This window comes from Ostrinia nubilalis, chromosome 23 (genome assembly GCF_963855985.1).
Source record: "Ostrinia nubilalis chromosome 23, ilOstNubi1.1, whole genome shotgun sequence".
Taxonomy (NCBI): domain Eukaryota; kingdom Metazoa; phylum Arthropoda; class Insecta; order Lepidoptera; family Crambidae; genus Ostrinia; species Ostrinia nubilalis.
Window position 1 is genome coordinate 804058 of NC_087110.1, and position 20466 is coordinate 824523.

The window sequence follows — 20466 nt, forward strand, 5'->3', positions numbered from 1 at the left end:
CAATAGTACAGTTTCATAAGTTTTTTTTGCAATAAAGCATTAAATTTAGGAATTTGAAATTGTCTTGATTTTAAAATTTTACTATTGCCACAGAAAGAGTTGCATCACCTTAACTTTAACCGTAACTATAAGTATAACAGGTGTTTTTGTATGGAGTTTGACAGACTTTTGACGATTGCTATAGTTAATGTATGACGGTAAAATCGTCTAAACTTCTACTTCTATTTACTTTCCTAATTAAATGTTTTAGTCCACAGTCTAATAGATACAACCATAATTAAAATTATAATTGTGTATATTTTTACAACATTTCTTGAAGAATACAAAAACAATGAGTTTAACTGTAAAAAAATCAATATTTACAAATTACTGGACAAAAACCGCAGGTAAAGAATAGGGGACATCGTAATTAAGCGAAAAACGTCAAAATAAGAAATACCTGACGCATATTTTCACACAAAAAAGGACAAAATTATCTACGTTTCGTCAAAGATAACAAATATTTAGACGATTCGTCACCTTCGAGTCCGAAATTTTACGAAAAAAAGCACCAAACCGTTTTCATGACTGGTCAAAATGGGCGAGAAAAAATTGGCGGCAATGAAGATGTCAGATTAATTTGACAGCTGTCAAAGTGTTCAACGTCTGTGGCAAATTATGATGAACGGTTTGTGATTTGAAAATATTTTGAGATGTTGGCAAAATAGGTACTTGAGGAAATTTTGTTTACGTCACGCAGATTTCGTTTGTCCGAAAATGTTTCACTTTATTTTTTATTCTCAAGTCATTTAAGGTTGGTACCATTTACACAGATGAAGTGGGGTGCGTGATACATTCTCTACGATAAACCAAAACCTACGCAAACCTGTATTAAATCCTACACCACAAACTATAGAAACACATTCAGCTCGCTCATTACTCCAATTAATAATGCAAACAAAACAAACGCTGATCAACAAACGGGTTGCGAGCCTCCCTAAAAGACCTAATCTTTTCTGTTATCTGTGTCCCCCATAAAGGACCTATCACGTGAAGAAAAAAGACAAAAGAAATGTCGAAAAAAGCCCGCCTTATCTCGCAACGGCGCCAGTGGCAAGAGGACCTTTTTAGGGGCCCGCTACTGATTGCGGGATACGAAACTGCATTTGCTTACTCAAACCCAAAAGTACTAAAGCTCGTTTTAAATTAAAAAGGTACAACTAAAAGAGCAACAACCACAAGCCCGTTTAAAAAGCATAAATGTCACAGTGTTCAATTAAAAAGGAAAGTATGATGCCATGGTTGATAATGCCATAGATAGAGGCTTACAATCAATGAAATTTTAAATTCTGTTGTGTGAACATCGATCTATTCCATTTTGATCACCTGGATTAGATCACCCAGGCAACACTTTGGTGTCTTTTAATCGCTCATGGATAAAAAATCCACTGATCACCTACATAGATGATATTATACATGGGTGATCAAAAGACACCAAAGAGTCGCCTATGATCACCTGGGTAATCTAATTCAGGTGATCAAAGTGGAATAGACCGGAATATCAAGGGACTCTTTGGAGCCCAGAGCAAGTTTTGCTGCTTATTACTGATGCTGCTTGATTACCTAAACATAAAGTTATTTACGAACTGTGTAATACATTAACATAAAACCGCTAGCACGTAGGTATTTAACTTGACAAATAACATCGACCTCACCAATATTATTGTTATTCTACACAAAAAGTTAGAGTTTTTTAGGTATTTAAATATTAAAAACTCAAATTTATCCTATTTTTCAGTGCACAAGGTTCTTTCAAAGATATTTAGCGTAGACGACTTCTACACAGTTTTAATTTTACATGGAAGTAATTGCACTGCTGGCCAAAAATTTGGCCCACGGAACCCACGGTTGCAACCCACCACACACTGTCCTTTAAACTTTATTTCTCAAAGGCGAAAATCCCGCCGGCAGGCGTGGTAATTGAGAGAATTTACGCGCGTGATAAACCGTCCTATACGTTTTATACCGAGGTATACCGGGGTATACCGGTCTACATTTATACCTTATACCCAGTACCCGCGGTGTACCGGTCTACTGTTACTTTTGTTTTTGTTTGACGACAATGTTTGTGTGTAAAGAGAAAAAGAATCAATTTGACAGGATGAATCACTGATTGATTTACTCAGTCATGTAATAGTCAATAATTATTAGATGTGTTACGTTATGTTCATTAAGATCATTCTATAGCTTGAAAGCAAGTTAGGTAGGTTTACAATATTAATTAAGTTAACTAACCCATATCAGTGGCAATACCCATATTTTCAAACGAAGAAGAGGCAGACAACAAACAACAAGGAAATATACCCTTGTCTAAAAGATATCAGATACAGTTTTTTTTGTTGGTTAAAGATCCAATCATTTGAAGCATATCAAGGAAATCAAATAGATTTAACAAGAAATCAAACCCATGGTACTTCGCCATCGATAAGCCAAATTGCTGGTAGCTATTGGAAAATAATAGCCGACTAAATTGGCATCATCATCATCTGGTCATTCAGTCTCCATGACAAGCCCTCTAATTTGCCAAAAAGGCAAATGGAGCATTTGGTCTACACTCCACATGCTGGGCAGACGGGAATAGTATCATGCAGAGGCCCATCAGGACTCCCCTGATGTTCGTATTTATTTGTCGCTTACGTCCGTATTCTCAAATTGCTTAGGTGAAGCAGCAAATCGAACGCACAGCGTTGAATAGAGCTCTGTGATTTGTTCGTGTGTCACCCTGTGCGTCCACGCGCACTGTGAGACCTCATAGTAATGTTTGAGAATACGGACGTTAGTCTTATACGATATCCACGAAAAGAGAGAGCCACCATTTCCCCAAAACAGCCTAAAAATGTCGATTTTGGATAAAATCTTTTAACAACTGAAATCTGCGATCAATATTGGTATCCCAATTTTCCGGTCCAAAATTCTTTATCAATCACACCATCCTCGGCACTAATAAAATAAAATAAAATAAAATAAACGCGGCGCCACGGAAGTTCTTGAGATGGTCGGATAAGGCCTTACGAGTAGGGCTGCAAGGAACAACTATCGACATCGATACGAGGTGAATCGATATTTTTATAGTCATAGTCATTTAAAGAATCGACTTGATAATGATTATAATATTATTTTACTCGTATGTAGAGTTCTTCTGTCTGACGTATTTTCTTGCAGATTTTATTTTGCATATTTGGGGAAACTTATAGCTAAAGAAAACATAATTACAATTGCTAAAAATAATAAGGCATTACAAGACTCTACATTATCACTAGTTATGACACAAACATTTACGATAAGATTTGTCAAGGATTACCTACTTCTACTTTAAGTTTAAGCCAAATTACACATCATAAGACCATTAAGAATGGTTCATTATGTTTAAATTAGGTAGTGGTAAGGCAAGCTATACCAATTTAGGACGTGACGAATACAAGTGCCCTAGAAAGGCCTAAGTACTGAATAAATGATTTGAAATTATTTTTTAAAAGAAAAAAACTTTACAATAAGTATAACACACCTTTCCGTTCTATCGATGCTCGATATCAAGTTATCGACCTACGGGCATCACTATTCCTACATCAAAGAGATCCGGCAAGATAATCCTAATGTTCGAGTGCTTCGATTTATAATCTGTGGACTCTTTACTGGTTTTAAATTTATAAAGTCATGTAATTGGGCCGATAAAATTTTAAGGGCTCGATGAAAACGTTTCGGACATTCTTGTGTAATGGGCGAAATGGAGCTTGAACCTGTAATACGGCTAGGGTTGTCAGGTCGTCTGACCTAATAGCCGGACAGACCAGCCAGTTTCGCCGGACATTTGGGTAAAAAAGCAGGACACCTGAATTTTTTAAGGATTTTGTATCTTTTTAAATCTAAAACTAGCCTTTTTTATCATTTACTAAAAAACTTCTTAAATGTAAAAAGCCGGACAGGCCGGACACCGTTTAGTTTGGCCTATGTCCGGCTTTAGCCGGACGCCTGGCAACCATAAATGCGGCTATAGTATGGGCATAAAATAGCTGTGAGTCTTCCACACACACACTTTTAGCCTGGTCCACAAGTCAAGTCACTGGATTGAATTTTAAAAAAAAAATTCTTCCAGTAACTGGGCACTAAGATTCTAGAGTAGATTTTTCTTGATTTGGTGTTTAATTTATTAACAAAACATTGAAGATAGTCCCAGTTGCTTTAGAACTTCAAACCAGTGACCCGTGGACCAAACTAAAAGGTGGCCAAGTCGCTGGAAGACTCACATATTTAAATCTAAAAGTCATAACTATGGACTATTTGTGGACATTACAGGGTTAATGTCTGACATTTGGGAAAGTCAGAAATGTAAACAATTTATGTTTTGGATCTAGAGAGGTCAAAGGATTAAAAACTGAGTGATTTATCACCATATTAAGTATTCCAACTAAACTGTACTGAATACGGTTTCGAAAAGCAGCAAAGTCACAGTCAAAATTCCTTTAAATAGTGCTTACAGACTAATGAAAAACCGCTGACAGATGAATGAAAATATCGTGAAATTCAGTGCTTCAACTACTTAAAATAGCTTTAAGCTCAGTGTAGTGGACTGCTAGAAGCTATAATGATGATGATAATAATTTCATTTAAAATGGATTAGTTACATTTTGTGTTTGGCTTTGTTTATTAATTTGTATTTCCAATAGATAACATTTTTTTCGTTTATTCAAAACAACGGTCAAGATCACAGAATTTCATTAAACATATTTTAATTAATCACAATTTAAATTAATATTTGACCTTTGATTCGAAACAGTCACTGGACGGCCGTCAAATGTAAGTCAATACTTTATGGATCTGAAAGTGATATAAAATATTACATAAGCTCTACTTCCCACTCGATATAAGTTATATTTTATCACAGCAGTTAAAATAGGAAGTAGCTTATTAACATTTCTATAAATAATCACTAAAACACAATTATGTTAACAATTTAAAAGTCAGGCACTTTTCATATTTTAATACTAAGGTAAGCGCAGGTAATACCGACAGGGGCCCAGTACTCGTCACATTTTACAAAAAAGCTTGTTAAAATTTTCCACCAACATTAAACTTAACATTTTTTATGGCATCATATTTTTGGTATTTTAATGTATAAGTTAAAATAACAACCATTAGTTAGAACATGCAATGGATGCCGAATAAAAATTTTTGAAAATTCTCTTTCCAAAATTTCTCATTTTTTGTCAATTTAGGCACTGAATTTGGAATCTGACCCGTCCGTTTAGTTTTTACTTTTTGCAAAATCTATCGGGTTTAGGGAGGTGTGACTTTTTTGTAAAAATGTTAAGTAATTTTTCTAGCCACACAACCCATAAAACGACTCTTTTTTTCATTAGTTTAATATAATTTACGTGTGACATTTATTGGTTCACTAAATTCCCTGCTTGACCCAGTACTCGTCAAAATTAACACTATTTTGACGACAATTGGGACATGCTTATTGTATTGCACCTAAGTTCGTCAGTGTATTAATTTTGAACTTTATTGTAATGGAATAAAGTTTAAATGACATGCAGGTTATTTAAAAAATAGCAATATTGCACTTGAAGTGACGATATTATATTTTTAACAGAATCGCATGACTGTACTAATTATTTACAAAATTATTATCATCAGTAATATACTCGTATGTATTTCAAAATGTTTTCTCCCTCACTCTCGCCGTGATATCACAGGTAAGTAAAGTACATAAGAGTTTCATAATATAGAATCCAAAGTCTCTATTCAAGCATTACACACTGATTAAGAGCTTACAGAGGTATTCAGGACAAAGGATGTCGTTTCCCGAAAGCCCACCCGAGTTGGATCTCTTCTAGAAGTTGGACCTACCTACTCGTAACTAGAAGTTTGGTTCTATTATGCTTCAACAACATAGAGTTTCAAGTCAAAAATCTTCGAGCGGATGCAGCCAGTGCTGCATAATGTCTGTACATTATGGTATAATTTTTATTTTGTCCATGTTTATTTTTAGACGTATTAGTTGAGAAGCTCTATTGAGGCCATCAAGCATTGTGCATATAGGTCTTCTAACGTCTCAGCGTAGTCCACTCCAGTCCTAAGGCTTTAAAACATATTTCAGGGCGGCACAGGACAGTTTTGGAGATTATGTAGTCTCCCTGTCTTCTTACCCCTCTGTGCAACTGGATAGGCTTCGAATTCAGATCTTAGAAACAGACGGATATTGAAGCGTTTGTGTGTCATTGTAGTTCTCACTAAAAAGACATATAGAACATCCCAAGTCTTGATGGAATTGCTGGCTTTCTCATAGTCCACAAACGGAAGGCAAAACACTTCTATATAATCATCGTATGTATGTGGTCTACTGAAGCCTTTTCAGAAAGCAGCTAGTTCGGAAAGCTAGGAGTAGTAAAACATCCAAGTGGAACATTCGTCATAACTCTCGATAAATGTACAGATAACCCAGAAGTATGATGGGTATACATACAATTCTTTAATATAGTTTTGTCGCCTTTTTTGAATAAGTGTACTACCACACTTCTATACCCACGACAGCCGAACGGTGAAGTGGTCGGACTGGCCGACTCAACTTTACAACTCAATACAAATTGCTAATAAACTTTTTTTTAAATACCTCAAGGACAGTTGTTCCTACTGCTTTCAGAAGCTCAGCCGTGTCTCCATTATTTATTACGCGGTGTCTTATTGTTTTAGCAATTTAAGAGTTATTACATGTAGGTACTCTTTCCCACGGTGACTTCCCGTTTTATGCAGGACCCCACTTAGTAGTAGTACTATAAGTATTTTCAACTATCATCCTGTATGCAGTGTTAGTAAATTAAGCTCTCAAAAATATAGAGAGTACCTATCTAGTTTGAAACTTGAAGTTTGATGTCTTATTTAATTGTTAACAATCACAATTATTATTGTGGTTGGACGTTCTACGCTGTACTTTCCGGTACGTGACCTCCACTCCAGAACCTTGCTACCCCATTGGCCGTCAGTTCTGCGTACTATGTGCCCTGCCCATTGCCACTTCAGCTTGCTAATCTGTCGGGCTAAGTCAGCGACTTTAGTTCGTTACGGATCTCCTCATTCCTGATTCATAAAGAAACACCAAGCATAGCCCTCTCCATAGTACTCTGTGCAATTTTGAGCTTATTTTATAAGGCCTATAGAGAGGCCACGTTTCCAAACCGTATATCATCACTGGTAACACACACTGACTTTCGTCTTTAGGCACTGAGGTAGGTACTGACGCGCTCATAAAGGTAGCAGGAAGGCGTTGGATGCAGGCCGCCACCATCCGACCGTTGTGAAAATAATTGGGGGAGGCCTATATTCAGCTGTGGACGTCCTAGGGCTGAAACGATGATGATGATGATGAATAACAATTATTAAAATAATTTTAATGAGCAGGACTTCACACACAAAAGCTGTCAAAATCGCTTCTTAATGTTATTTGTATTAAATTGGCATAGATGATAAATACTAAGAATAAGAAATTTATTTATAATATTCGTTACACGTCAAATTTTCAAAAAATATGTAACATTGCTTACAAAAACTTAAATAATTCAACAAATCTCTGCGAAGATGTTGCTTGCACTAGCTAAAACTCAAAAATACTATACTTTATTACCTACGACATAAGGTTCAAATTTGTGCCGAAAATTGACGAGTACTGGGTCACTTTGACGGTAATTGGGTCTAAAGTGTCGAGTACTGGTACAAATGGGTCTTTTTTCAGTTAAAAAAATATTTGAATTAATTCATAATACCTACGATAATGAATAAAAATGAACAAAAAAGAAGAATAAATTATCTACCTGGCCATGTAATCAGATTTTTTCAAAGTCAAATAGTTTTCTCGTACCAGCGTTGCAAAGTTAGACAAAGTGCAAAAAGTGTCGAGTATTGGGTCTTTTACCTTAAATAGAATTTGTTTCTTACGACAAACTAGTGAATTGAACACGAATGGTAATAGTAATAGTTTGATAAAAGCTAAACGAGTTGCATTTGCTAAATGTGTTTAGGTGATTTGAGATAGCTTAATGTATAGTTAGGTGTTTTATTACGTCAAATGAATGCACGCTTTTATGTAAAACTAGTTGTGACCGCGATTTCGTACGTGTAAAAATAGGTTTTATATTTCCCGTTTTTGAAACATTTTTTACTGCTCCGTCCCTATTGGCTGTAGGGTGATGTTATAGAGTCCTTCTGTTATAGAAGCCTTCCTCGATCAATGGACAAAAATATTTTTTTAAATCGGATCAGTAGTTGCAGCACCGTATTTTAACCGTGACCATAACCATAACTGGTGTTTTTGTATGGAGTTTGACAGACTTTTGCCGTTTGTTAAAATTAAAGTAAGATGGTGCAACCCAGCTTAAGATACAACACCACCACTGGTTTTGGATTTGAATCCTACTGGAGAAAAAACTGAGATTTTTTAACACACAACGGGAAAGACCTATCAAAGTCCATACAAAAGCACCAGTTATGGTTGTTATAGCCACGGTTAAAATACGGTGCTGCAACTACTGATCCTCATTTAGAACTAGGGAAGCGATGGTCAGGCCGAATGTGGAAACGAGCTTCATCAATGCTCAACCACAGAGGAACTGTCTATCTTATCTGAAGCTGCCGAAACACAGTTTAACTTTCCCCGGGGACCAACTTGACCTTCACTGGTTGGGTTTTTATTGGCGGTCAAGCTGAAGATCCTGGCTACACAGGAGTTGCAGAGGTGGGAAAAGTCCCGTTTGCCGAGACGCAACATTGATATTTGGCGATTGGTGACAGACTTCCTACGAGGTAAGATGCTAGCCAGGAAGAAATAGTACAAGTCAGACCAACCTTTTGATTTGACCACATTTTGATTTGATTTTGAACCAAACTGAGCAGAATTTTTTTCATCGTTTATACCACCTATAGAATTATTTTAAAGGATTTTGCCGTCGATATTTAAGCAGAAAAGTGTCAGTTAACCGTCACACTGTGGCAAATAAACTATACTTTTTATCGCCAATTAAAAATGCAGGTATTTTCACCTGACCACCGCCGCTTTTACATAATATTGGCATTTTGAAACTTTCATTCCTTATCGCATTTACGGTAAAACATGTATATTACGAACAGTTGTTTTTACAAATCGAATAAAATATCTAAATAGTAACATATCCTTTGCACTCCGGCGCAATCGTACTTAGGCCAGGAGATAAGGAACATTTTGCGTATTTTGTCCACATAAACGATGTACAAAGATGGTGCGTATCATAGGTTTAGACGTAAAAATATCATTTTATTGAAATAAGTTTCGATATCGAAATAACTGTAAGCGGCTTGATAAGGCTTTCGATTTTAAATTCATAGGGCAAAGTAAGGTGGACATTATTAATTTGCCCTTTGGAAAACGGCTAACAACAGTCTTTTCCCTTTTTTGTACACAAAGAAGCAAACAGATAGGTATGTATTTTCAATAGGACTATCAATAAATATGAAATCATGTTCATTTAAAATAATTAATTCAAACATTAATTTTTAATCCTTGAATCTTGCTTGTATTTATAACATTTTGAGTCAAGTCAAAAAATTATTTTTACACATAGCACAGGCTTTTCTTAGCCCACTTAAAATAATCCGACGTGATGACCCCTCCTAAACTTAATTGAATAGAAAGATAAAAATTTTGCGTAATGTTTTATAGAAAAGTTTAAAAATAATAACAACCTTAGTTTGGGGCTAGCGGCGCAGTGTAAAATGTCCAAGGATATTTATTTTTAAAAAAATGCCGCTTTTAATCGGACACGTGGTAAGGACCCATGGACCTTTAGCCTTAGTTATTCCTACCCATCACAAAACATTAGTATAAAATGCATATTCTATTTGATGGACAATTGGACATCATGTAGATTATTGTAGATAGTGTAGATATTTCAAAAAGTCACAGGTTGTGATAAACGCCAATTTATGTAGGCTTTAAGTGACCGCTGGTATTTGCTTATCAGAGTTGCTTACAGATTCGTACTTACAGCAACAATGTTGCTGATTTCTGTTAATAAGTACCTACCATGGTTACGATAAGAATAAAGTAAATAAATAAAATTATCATAACAGAATCAATATAGATTTTAAATAACAGTTATTTTAAAATAGTGCCTACTCTTATCAAATCTTAAAAGGTTACATTTTATGATCCATAAATTATTTTATAGATTTACCATCTTATATGAAATTCATAGCAATAAAATATGACATTTGATCTTAGGTTACTACTGAAAAACCAAGTCAATGATGGAAATTGAATTATGCCAAAATAATTTTTGAATTTTTTTTTTTCAATTTTTATTTTTTATATTCTTTTTTTATTAGGCACCTGGTCTCCCGCACTATAACCCCACATAGCCTATGTGTTATTTGCACAAAATTTCCTAACATACTGCCACAGATAAGAAACCAGCCCCCGCGCTTACTACCGTTTTGTTCCGATACTTCCTATCTGTCAAACATATGTCAGTGTTTACTTCAGTCCCCACTTACTTGGGAAAAACATTTTTTAAAGGTCAGGAGATAATGTCAAAATGTGTTCTAAATAGACTGCTAGGTGGACAGATGTCAGGATATACTTGCATATTCAAAATAGGCAGTAATGGCATAAAATGCATTTTTGTACCTAGTCAATATGCTGAGTTTGAAATAGCACTTTTAAAAATTTCAATACACATATAGGTAAATAACTTAACCCTACCACTGCTTCGGTACAATGCAAGCAGTGAAAAACAAATTGTTGACAAGTCTAAGATACTATTATGGTTGGAATTTTTAATGTTTTAATTAAGTCTATCAATTTGCTTGCTGTAGAGTATCGTAGTTTCTAAATCTACATAGTTTTCAAAATCTACTTTTGGGAAGGACTGTGTACTTATTCTATGGTTTGGGTTATTATCATGTAGGGCTTGCAATTGCATGGAGCAATAATAAAAATATTATTCCTGTCAAAACGCATCAGTATTTTCAGATAAAAAAGTGACGGTGACGAAATCATTTCAATTTAAAAATTCATAAAACAATTTACACCTGCACTTCATATTTTACACGTATCACCCACACAATCGGATTCCGCCGCTCAAAAATTATTGAAAAAATAATCCGTTGTAAACTTTACGATTTTAACAAGTGATAGTACTGTAAAAATTGTAGAATGTTAAAGGAATAATCTTCATAATGACTTCCTGAGATAAACTGAGGTAGTAAAGGTATAAAACTGGTCTACGTGTTCAAACAATGGGGTACGTTTATACCCCGGTTGTGAATTTAGGTAATTCAGTGATGATACGGGCAGACGCGTGCGTGTGGTGTGCCAGTGGTGTCGACAACTAAATTTCATTGTTCAAAAGTACCTATATTCAGTAAAAAAAGTAAATTACAAAAATAATGTTCAGTACAAAACAAAGATACGTTTTGACGTAGAGAAGTCATTATTTCAATGATTAAAATTTATATTAGCGCAAATTAATGACGTATAATTTTAGGACTTCGCAGTCGTTTTAGCAGTCGACTGCTTAATTTCAGTATCTGTAAAAAGAATCGTAATAGAAGCAAGTCTACTGAAAAATTAGTTTCCGAAAAATGATTATGGTTTGACATGATTACAAAATAATAAGAATAATATGTGTCAGAGTTACTAGAAAGTTCTGTAAAATTAATTTAACTGTGATGCATAGAAAATGGACATCCTTACCTTTGCAATAGGTAGTCCGAAAAGCAAACATTTATTTAACTTTCAAATACATAAAAACCGCAGACTAATGACCCCTCATTATCTGACTCTAGCCTGGGTGGTATATTTACATATCTTATACTTTATCGCAAAATTGTGTCGACTTTTTGTCGATTAACGACTAGAAAATACGAGATTACTGGCATTAGACCGTCTAATTCAGAATGAATGCTTATTTACACGCAATCCTTAGATGCCATTTACATTGTATTTACTAATGTACAGCAATTAATAACAATGATGTAGGTGTGCTTTGGGAATGTAGGCGGGGCTGAAACTTTTTGCGTTTGGCACTCAACCAACTTACAAGATATGCTATTTCGATAAGAATAGTCTTCATAATTTAGTTTTAGGCAAATAATTGCATGGTAATGTGGCGGTTATTTGACTCCATCGTACCTAAATGAGGTCAATTCATAAATATGTATATCTAAAATTAAATTATTTTGGTGCACAAGACTACATACGAGTATGAGTAGGCTACGAATTTTTTGTCTATTTTTTTTTACCAAATAAAATTATAGCACATCTTACCATTAAACTAGTCCATTTTCTACTCGAAAGAAACTTCTGATTGATTTCTTTAAAGCTATCGTTTGCTCGCCAACATTTTAGTGTGTTTGCATTAGTGTTGGTTGGAGGTGCGAGCGCTACCGATTGTTGAACCACACCCCAATAAACTAGCGAGGTGGTCTGTGTCTTTACCCAGCCAGACAGCAAGAAATCAAATTGATTCATATACAACACGTTCAAGCATATGCCTTGTTATTATATTATTTGGTCAAAGTAGAATCATCATTCATCATCATCATCATCTCAGCCATAGGACGTCCACTGCTGAACATAGGCCTCCCCCAATGCTTTCCATGCTGCCCGGTTGGTAGCGGCCTGCGTCCAGCGCCTTCCTGCTACATTTATAATGTCGTCGGTCCACCTTATGGGTGGACTACAGAGTAGAACAGTCTATTCAACAGTCAAGGAAGAGTGGATCTCCGGATATCATGTGGATAAAAATGCGAACCCCAGACCTCCCTAACCCGTCTGGTCAGTGAGGTAAGTTAGGCCAAATCCTTCTTTTGCCTCTACTAATATAGAAAGGGTCTTGTACGTGATGTATGATGATGATGATGATGATCCATGTCTACTTCTGCCAGTTTGCAACAGCTTTTTTTTCCGCAATAATTACTTAGTCACTTCTAGTCAAGATATTACAAGAAAGCAAACATTTTCTGTTTAAAAATAGTACATTAATTTCTATAAAATCGATCCCATAGTAGGAATTTTTTTGGAATTTGTAATGTTTTATGAAGGCGTTTATGTCGGCACCACTGGACCGCGCACAGAGGTGCGACTGCTACCGACAGCGGCCCCATAAACCATGGCGGTGGTCTATGTAGCCGATTGTCGACACGTCTCACTTTTTTGGGTTTACAATAGGGTCCGTTCTATTAGTATTTTATAATTTTAAAATTTTCCGATAACACTAAAAAAGATAGAAATCTGAAACTGTAGATCCTACGTAGGTAACAGGAGTTGCAGAAAATTTAAAGAAAAGTAAAAATTATTTAAAAGCGCTGTCTGAGCTACGAGAAAAAGCCTAGTAATATTTTAGTATTTCCTATCTATAGCCTAACCTTTAAGAAAAAGTACTTTGTTTTGTCGTCAGAACGCAAATTGAATAAGGAATTCATAAAAATTAAAACAGTTAAAACGTTATAATATGATTGTCAAGGGACTGTTTTGGCACTTTCACCATTAAGTAGCATTAGACAGAAAGTGACAAACAGTAACAAATCCAATATTGGGAAGATATCAGTGAAATGGTTTAAGCAGTGCACTATGAATTGGGAATTTATCCTAATACTTTTTTTAACCACAACGAGCAATGTCTTGGCCTGAATATCACCTGATGGAACGTGATGATCAGGCCGAAGGTGGAAGCGAGCTTCCCCCGGAATCCTCAACCACATAGGAACAGGCTACCTTATCTCACAATATAGGAACACTTGGTTAGACTTTAACCTTAAAATAAACCATGCAGGTGTTAAAATGCCCCAGTAAAACTCACACTGGTCTTTGAACAAATGCGAAATTGTGCTAATGAGGCAAATGGAGCTTAACAGTTCTTAGATCTATTTTACCAGTAAGCTGCAAGTGTGATAATAATCAGCTATTTAACAACAAAAAATAATGGAATAATAATTGACACTTGATAAGAATTTTAGAGTATTTGCACCAACATGAATAGTGGCCTAATATAAAAAAAACTAATAACCCTACAATGTAAAAGAGTTTTTTTTAAATCGACTTAAAAATATATGTTTTTTTAGACTTATGAATTTGCTGATGCCACAGTTCGAATGGTATCATAATGACGTGACATGCTAGTGCCATTATATTTTGTTTTATTGAGCTATTTTATTTTTAGTTGGTTAGAAATTGTTACATGCAATACTTTGCAGAAATGTAGTTATTTAAATTTTAATATGTGGTGTTTAATTTATTTAAATTAGTTGAATAATAAAAATAAAACTGTTGGTCATAGTGATATAATAATAGGTTTGATTAATCTAGTTACATAAAATTAATAAATTATTTATATTATTTCAAGTGATCATCATAAGAAGCTATTTTAATTTTTTGAATAATATTAATATTGTTGTGTTCATGATAATGTATCTTTCTTTAATTTGGCATGAATCATTTCATTACAATTTTATGTAAAGATCATGCAGCAGAAGAGTATGGACAATTTTATAGAAAAGATAACTAGATAATTTTTGTTAAATAAATTGTAACAACATTGTTTTATTCGACCAAAAGGCCGAAAAAAAATTATGAAATTCCATTTAAAAAATTCCCTACATTGGAATTTAAAAATGTTCTATGTTTTCCAAAAAATTCATAATTTTTTGGAAAACATAGAACCTGATGTTCACATCTACATAAACAAGAACTCAATTCAAAAAGCTCTTAGGCAAAATTGGTCAAAGTTTACGACCCAAAATAGCCTCCTCAAAAGTGATTAAAACTTCCATAAAGCTAAGTGCAACTATTGTGTTTAATGCATCGCAATCCTGGACAAATAAATCCCGACCTAACCCTCTAATGTCCGTCTCGCTTGCATTAGCAAAAATAATGCCCGGGTCGTTGCGACCCCCGCAATTTATAAATCAATCAGACTCCCCTTTCGCTTGCTACTTTATATTTATTGGTTAGAGTCGGTTAACAGATTAGATGGATTCAGTTTGTTGGATTTTGGGGAAAGTTTGGTTAGTTTTGGGGAAATAACCATTAGTTTTAGTAGAAATTTTGACAGATTTGAGTTTAGTAAAAATGAAATAATTTGAATATTTTTTTCATCTGAATAAAACATGACTTATTTTTTAGAATTATTTATCTAGCATTGGGAAATATTTTTGATTGTACTAAAATCAGTAATCAAAATCCAGGACCTACGTCAGATAGGTTAGAATTGTCCATAGATTGGTGTTATAAAATGTAGGTAGGTAGCAGCGTTGCCAGACGTCCCGATTTTGGCGGGACGTCCCGATTTTTTAATCAAATTTAAATGTCCCGCGCGGGACTGGCTCGGTCCCGCTTTTCGGAGAGAAACACTCACTTCACCAGACTATTGTTTGAAACGCCATAATATTATTGTAAATAATAAAACTTTTTTAATTTCGATATTTTTTCTTTTTTTATTCTAAAGACGAATTTAATGATAGAGTAAATCTGTACCTCTAGCATGAACAACTTTCGTCTTCGAATCGTTTGCGTATTCGATAAAGTTCGATACTCAACCTTCGAATTAAACGATAACGTGACAATTTTGATTCTCAAAATAAGTTTCGTGCAACCATTTCTTACACTAAGTTCACTTTACGACACGTCCACAAGGGTGCTGTTGTAGTTTTCGTACTAAATCTTTTGATGGCGATTTGAGTACGCAAACGATTTGAACTCGAAAGATTTTCGTGCTAGTAGTACTGATTTAAAATATTATTTTTTTGTAAAAATACATTTTCTATGGCTACTTTTGCTATCTATTGTCACGTAAACGTAATTTTAAGTCAAATAAAAAGATAAATATTTGAAAACCTTTGATTATTATACGTTTTTTTACTATGTCCCGCTTTTGACGGAAGAATCCCGCTATTTTCACTCAAAAAGTACCAAAGTCCCGACTTGGCGAAAAAAAAAACTGGCAACGCTGGTAGGTAGGTACTGTAGAAATATTTACAATAGTGTTAGTGTAAACGTAATGGTTTGTTTATTTACACTAATTAAAATTCTTTCTTTTTTCGGAAATCAGGTTCCAATAGTGTTAGTAAAACATAACTTATTTACACTAAAGGTCAGTATTAAACTGAAACTATTTTTTATCAAAATAATTTAACCCTTCTGGGTTCGCAGCTGATTAATTTTTTTTAACTTTTTTTGCAGTCTATTAAAAAAAGAACCATATATTTTATAAGCCTAATGAAACGTTTATGCCTCTAACAACAATACTATTTTTATTAACAGAAATAATGAAATGAACAGTACTCACTGGGCATCATCTCCACGTGTGACGAGGTGTCCATAATGTTGTGGTGGTGCATCATGTCGGGTGGGGACTGAACCAGCCCGCCACCACCCCCGCTGGCCATCACCATCCCTGACGAGGTCTCTCTAACGAGGAACACCTATGCCAACGCCTCTAGGACGATCAAACTAGATTTATCTACCTTTACTATTTTTTTTATCTAATTTATTACAAATTATTGCTTTAATAAACGCGCATATCACAAGCTACCACTAAAAATAAGTCAAAAGCACCAACACAAACCGAATACACCAAAATTACGACCTATACATTCCACTAACTTTGGTCCGCAGGCACTTCGACATGTTAAACAAAAAAATACGATCGCAACGGGCACCCGCGTCTCTCCACGGCAGTGGCCAAGCCCACACTGCCGTGTTATATCTATAATTCTATGGATCGACGCGAAAGCGCATGAGTGGACCGACCTCCCCTCCCATTGGCGGATCGACAAAACGCCTTTTCGAATCGCGCGCTCCCATTCGCCGGCAGCTTCCCATTTTCACGCCCCAACCGACGGTACCCTCACAAAATGGCGCCCCCTATAACCTTTTGATGCTTTTTTGAACATTTTCTTCGGTAAAAAATAATCCGGTTCGAATATAATGAGCATGATTTATGGTTTTGATCCGTGAGCTCCTTTTTCTGGCTTTATTTTTTAATCTCGCCGTGTTAATCTTTCGTGTTTTAGGTTTGTTTTTGATTAATCGCGACTTGTTTGTTTGATCGGCGAGCGCTCGCTGTTATTTTATTCAGTGCGGCAGATTGTTTTCGTAGCTGAGCTGGAACCAAACAGTCCTTATTTTAACGGCGAGCTTTGATTGTTACGAGAATGTTCAAATTATCCTCATTCCGTTTTACTTAAATGTTTGTTGAATGTGAGTTTGAGATTTTGTTATGATTAATTTTAAATGATTTTATTGTCATTTCAACCTAAGGCAATTCGTTGTTGAACTTACACTTCTGTTACATGATTGCAGCGAAAATCCATTGTGTCATGCATAAATTAATAAAAATTAAAAAGTGAATGTGTTATAAGTAACTTATAAAATATTTTAAATATCGATTTCTACAACACAGCAGTTGAAGGGTTAATAATTGTCTAGATAACAATAAAACAATTACGTATTTTTTTAAACATACAGGACAAAAGTTAGTGTTATGAGCGCGAGTTTGTACACAATGATTAATAAATGTATTCTGTGGCGTGTATTAGATATTGTTGTACGATTTAATCGTTACAACAATAAATATTAAATGATCGGATCATTTATTTTCAAATCACGAAAATAATTTCAGCGAGAAAGTTAACACTTTTCAAAAAATAATCTAATAAGTGTGAACTCAGACACTTTCTCATTGTGCTAGCATTAACCAATTAAGAAACAAAAAAACTGTCGCCAATCCCCGTCAAAAAATCATCAATTCCACTCTGACGACGTGTGAGGCATTGGCAAAAAAGAACTTTGGCGCCAAACGCAACGTCATTACCGGGCACAGATAAAACATAGCACAGACCAGATAAAGTTATCTAGTGACAGATGCGCAGTTCCACGACAGCAAAGAGGTTGAACTTGGCAAAAAAGTTTTTATGTCTTGAAAATAAGGTTGCCAACGCGTGTATCTTAAGTTTGTTCCTCAAGTGTTTTAAGGAAGGAAGTTCTTAAAAGCTCGAGTAAAACATGTAGCCAAGTACAGATGTTGAAGAAAGAAGGATTTTTTGCGGCACTTCTTTTTAACGACGTTTTTGCACTTTTGGGAAATGTGGAGTGTCATATCTATTTTATTATAGGACACATTTTAAATTAAATAAGCAATAGAAGAAGCAATAAATACTGCCACCAAAATATTTGAACAAAATAATACTTAATTGCAATTTTATTCGTTTGAACGTACCTAAACTTGTATTGTGGGTATGCGACTAAAGCGCTCAAGATTATGGGCCAAACTGATTTAACTGATGCTATGAATAGCCACAACCACGCAGAATGATTCGATCGATCGAGACTGTTTTGCGGACGTCGAGACACACACAATCACAGTATACACAAACGCACTTTAATACATTACAATTTATTATTATTATTATGTACACACACACAGTTTTGTTTTTTAAATATTATCTTTTTATTTATAAATATCTTATCACATCTTTTCTACTTCGTCTATATCGTATATTATTATTTTCTACTACGTCTGTATATACATTTAAAATTTATACGCGCACTATTATTATTATTTATGTATGTATATTTTATGCAGTATAGGTTAGTGTCCGTGACTCTCACTCGGCATGGGGCACACTGAAAACCAGCGTCGTGGCTTCCCTCACCGGGGGCCACGGCATATGCTGAGTGGGGTCCCATTGCGATGGGCATCGCTGTGCGACAGGGTGGCACTGCTTAGTTTATTCATTCATTTATTGTATGTTTTATGTCACCTCTGTCTTATTTGCTTTTTTTTTTTTCATTTTACCTCTTTTGTCTTTTGTGATGTCCATAGCAATAAATGTTTCTTTCTTTCTTTCTTTCTTTCTTTAAACAAAAAATCAGAATTTCAATTTTAAAAATATGTAATATCAAATAGATGTGAACTTTCGTCACGGATAACATCAGTAGAGTTAGTCAGAAAAGAGTTGTTAAAAAAACATAGTTAACCCTCCTTCTGGTGCTGATGTGAAAGATTACTTAAATCATATAATATTCTGATCAGCCAATCAAAATTATGTTCTTCCAAGTATTAAGGACTCACATAAAATATTATAGAATTAGAATTCGGTCAATATGAAAGATATCTTTTCATATTTCGTGGATTAGCCAACCACTTTGGCTTTCCTCACAGCACAAAGAAAATTTCCCCTCCGGCGTCAAATAAAAGAATACAAACATCCAGAAAATGAATTGACCGCAATCAATAAGTCTGTCCGTGACGTCACATCCGTCCGGCGCTGTCCGGCGAGCCCCCGTTTCCGGACAGGAGACCGGACGCGCCGGGGTATTAATAAACTAGTAGCTAAGAGATATTGCGTCATGAAGATTTGATTGTTGAGACAGGCCTGTTCATCTCCGCGAGTTGACATCGAAAACAAAACAAGCACGATGGCCCACCTACAGGATACTATTCGACAAGGCCTCACATACGAGCGAACATTGACTAACGCACGCGTATTCTTGTGTATGATGGAAGAAAATAAAGAAAATGATGTACTAAATACTGTGCAGTATTTAACTGCCTAAATAATAATAAAAACACAGAATGTACTTTTTAAGTTGCCTCAAGACACTGAGAGTTAAATAAGTAGTTAATAATTATTATTCATGATAATTCATGCTAAATCATGTATTTCCTCCGCCATTTTCCGCAGTTTGGCACCTCACGTCACATCATTTTACCGAAGTCAGCCCTATAGCTTCGGCGCAGTGCCGATCACTGACGTTTGTCAACAAAATGGTGCTTGACTCTTGAGACAGGCTAAATTACACCATATTGTTAATGACATTGAGCATACATTTTTTTAAATACCTTCGCGAAGTAAAACTTCTGTACGTTGTACTTATTGTTATTCTGTGGTTGAGATTAAAAACTAAGTAAGTCTAAGTTTTGGTGTAATTTTGGAATGTAATGATCCAATATCTTATCTTACTAATCTTACTAATATTATAGATGCGAAAGTTTGGATGTCTGGATGGATGTTTGTAACTCATTCACGCAAAAACTATTGAACGGATTTTGATGAAACTTTAAAGTATTATTGTGTATAACCCGACTATTTATGACGATCTGTGACATACTAAATTTCTCGCGGGTGAAGCCGCAGGCAAAAGCTAGTCGTATATATTTCATAAATGCCAAAATTTTGGTCAAAATTGAATAAAATATTTTTGATTTTTATTTTCTACCTGAAAGCCGTAAGTTACTTACATTTTTACGGATGCAACTCACAAGTGTAAAATCGAGGTTAAGGTACGTAAGTGGACTTTCCTAAATTCTTAAAAAAGGTTTTTTGAAAGGGCCCGACCCTCATTGGCTTGCGGTGTAACTAGTTAGTGAAGTTAGTGAACTAGACTACACGAAAAAC

At 35.1% G+C, this 20466-nt stretch overlaps 1 protein-coding gene across 4 annotated transcripts in view; it reads right to left on the reverse strand.

Annotated features, from left to right (window-relative positions):
* LOC135083430 (insulin gene enhancer protein ISL-1) overlaps positions 1-16751 on the reverse strand; it is a 71864-nt gene extending 55113 nt beyond the window's left edge. For all 4 annotated transcript variants that reach the window (XM_063978177.1, XM_063978176.1, XM_063978175.1 and 1 more), the window contains exon 1: positions 16353-16751. In XM_063978177.1, coding sequence (XP_063834247.1) covers positions 16353-16458 — 106 coding nt within the window. In that variant the 5' untranslated portion in view covers positions 16459-16751. The remainder of the gene's footprint in view (positions 1-16352) is intronic.
* Between the last annotated feature and the right edge of the window lie 3715 nt (positions 16752-20466).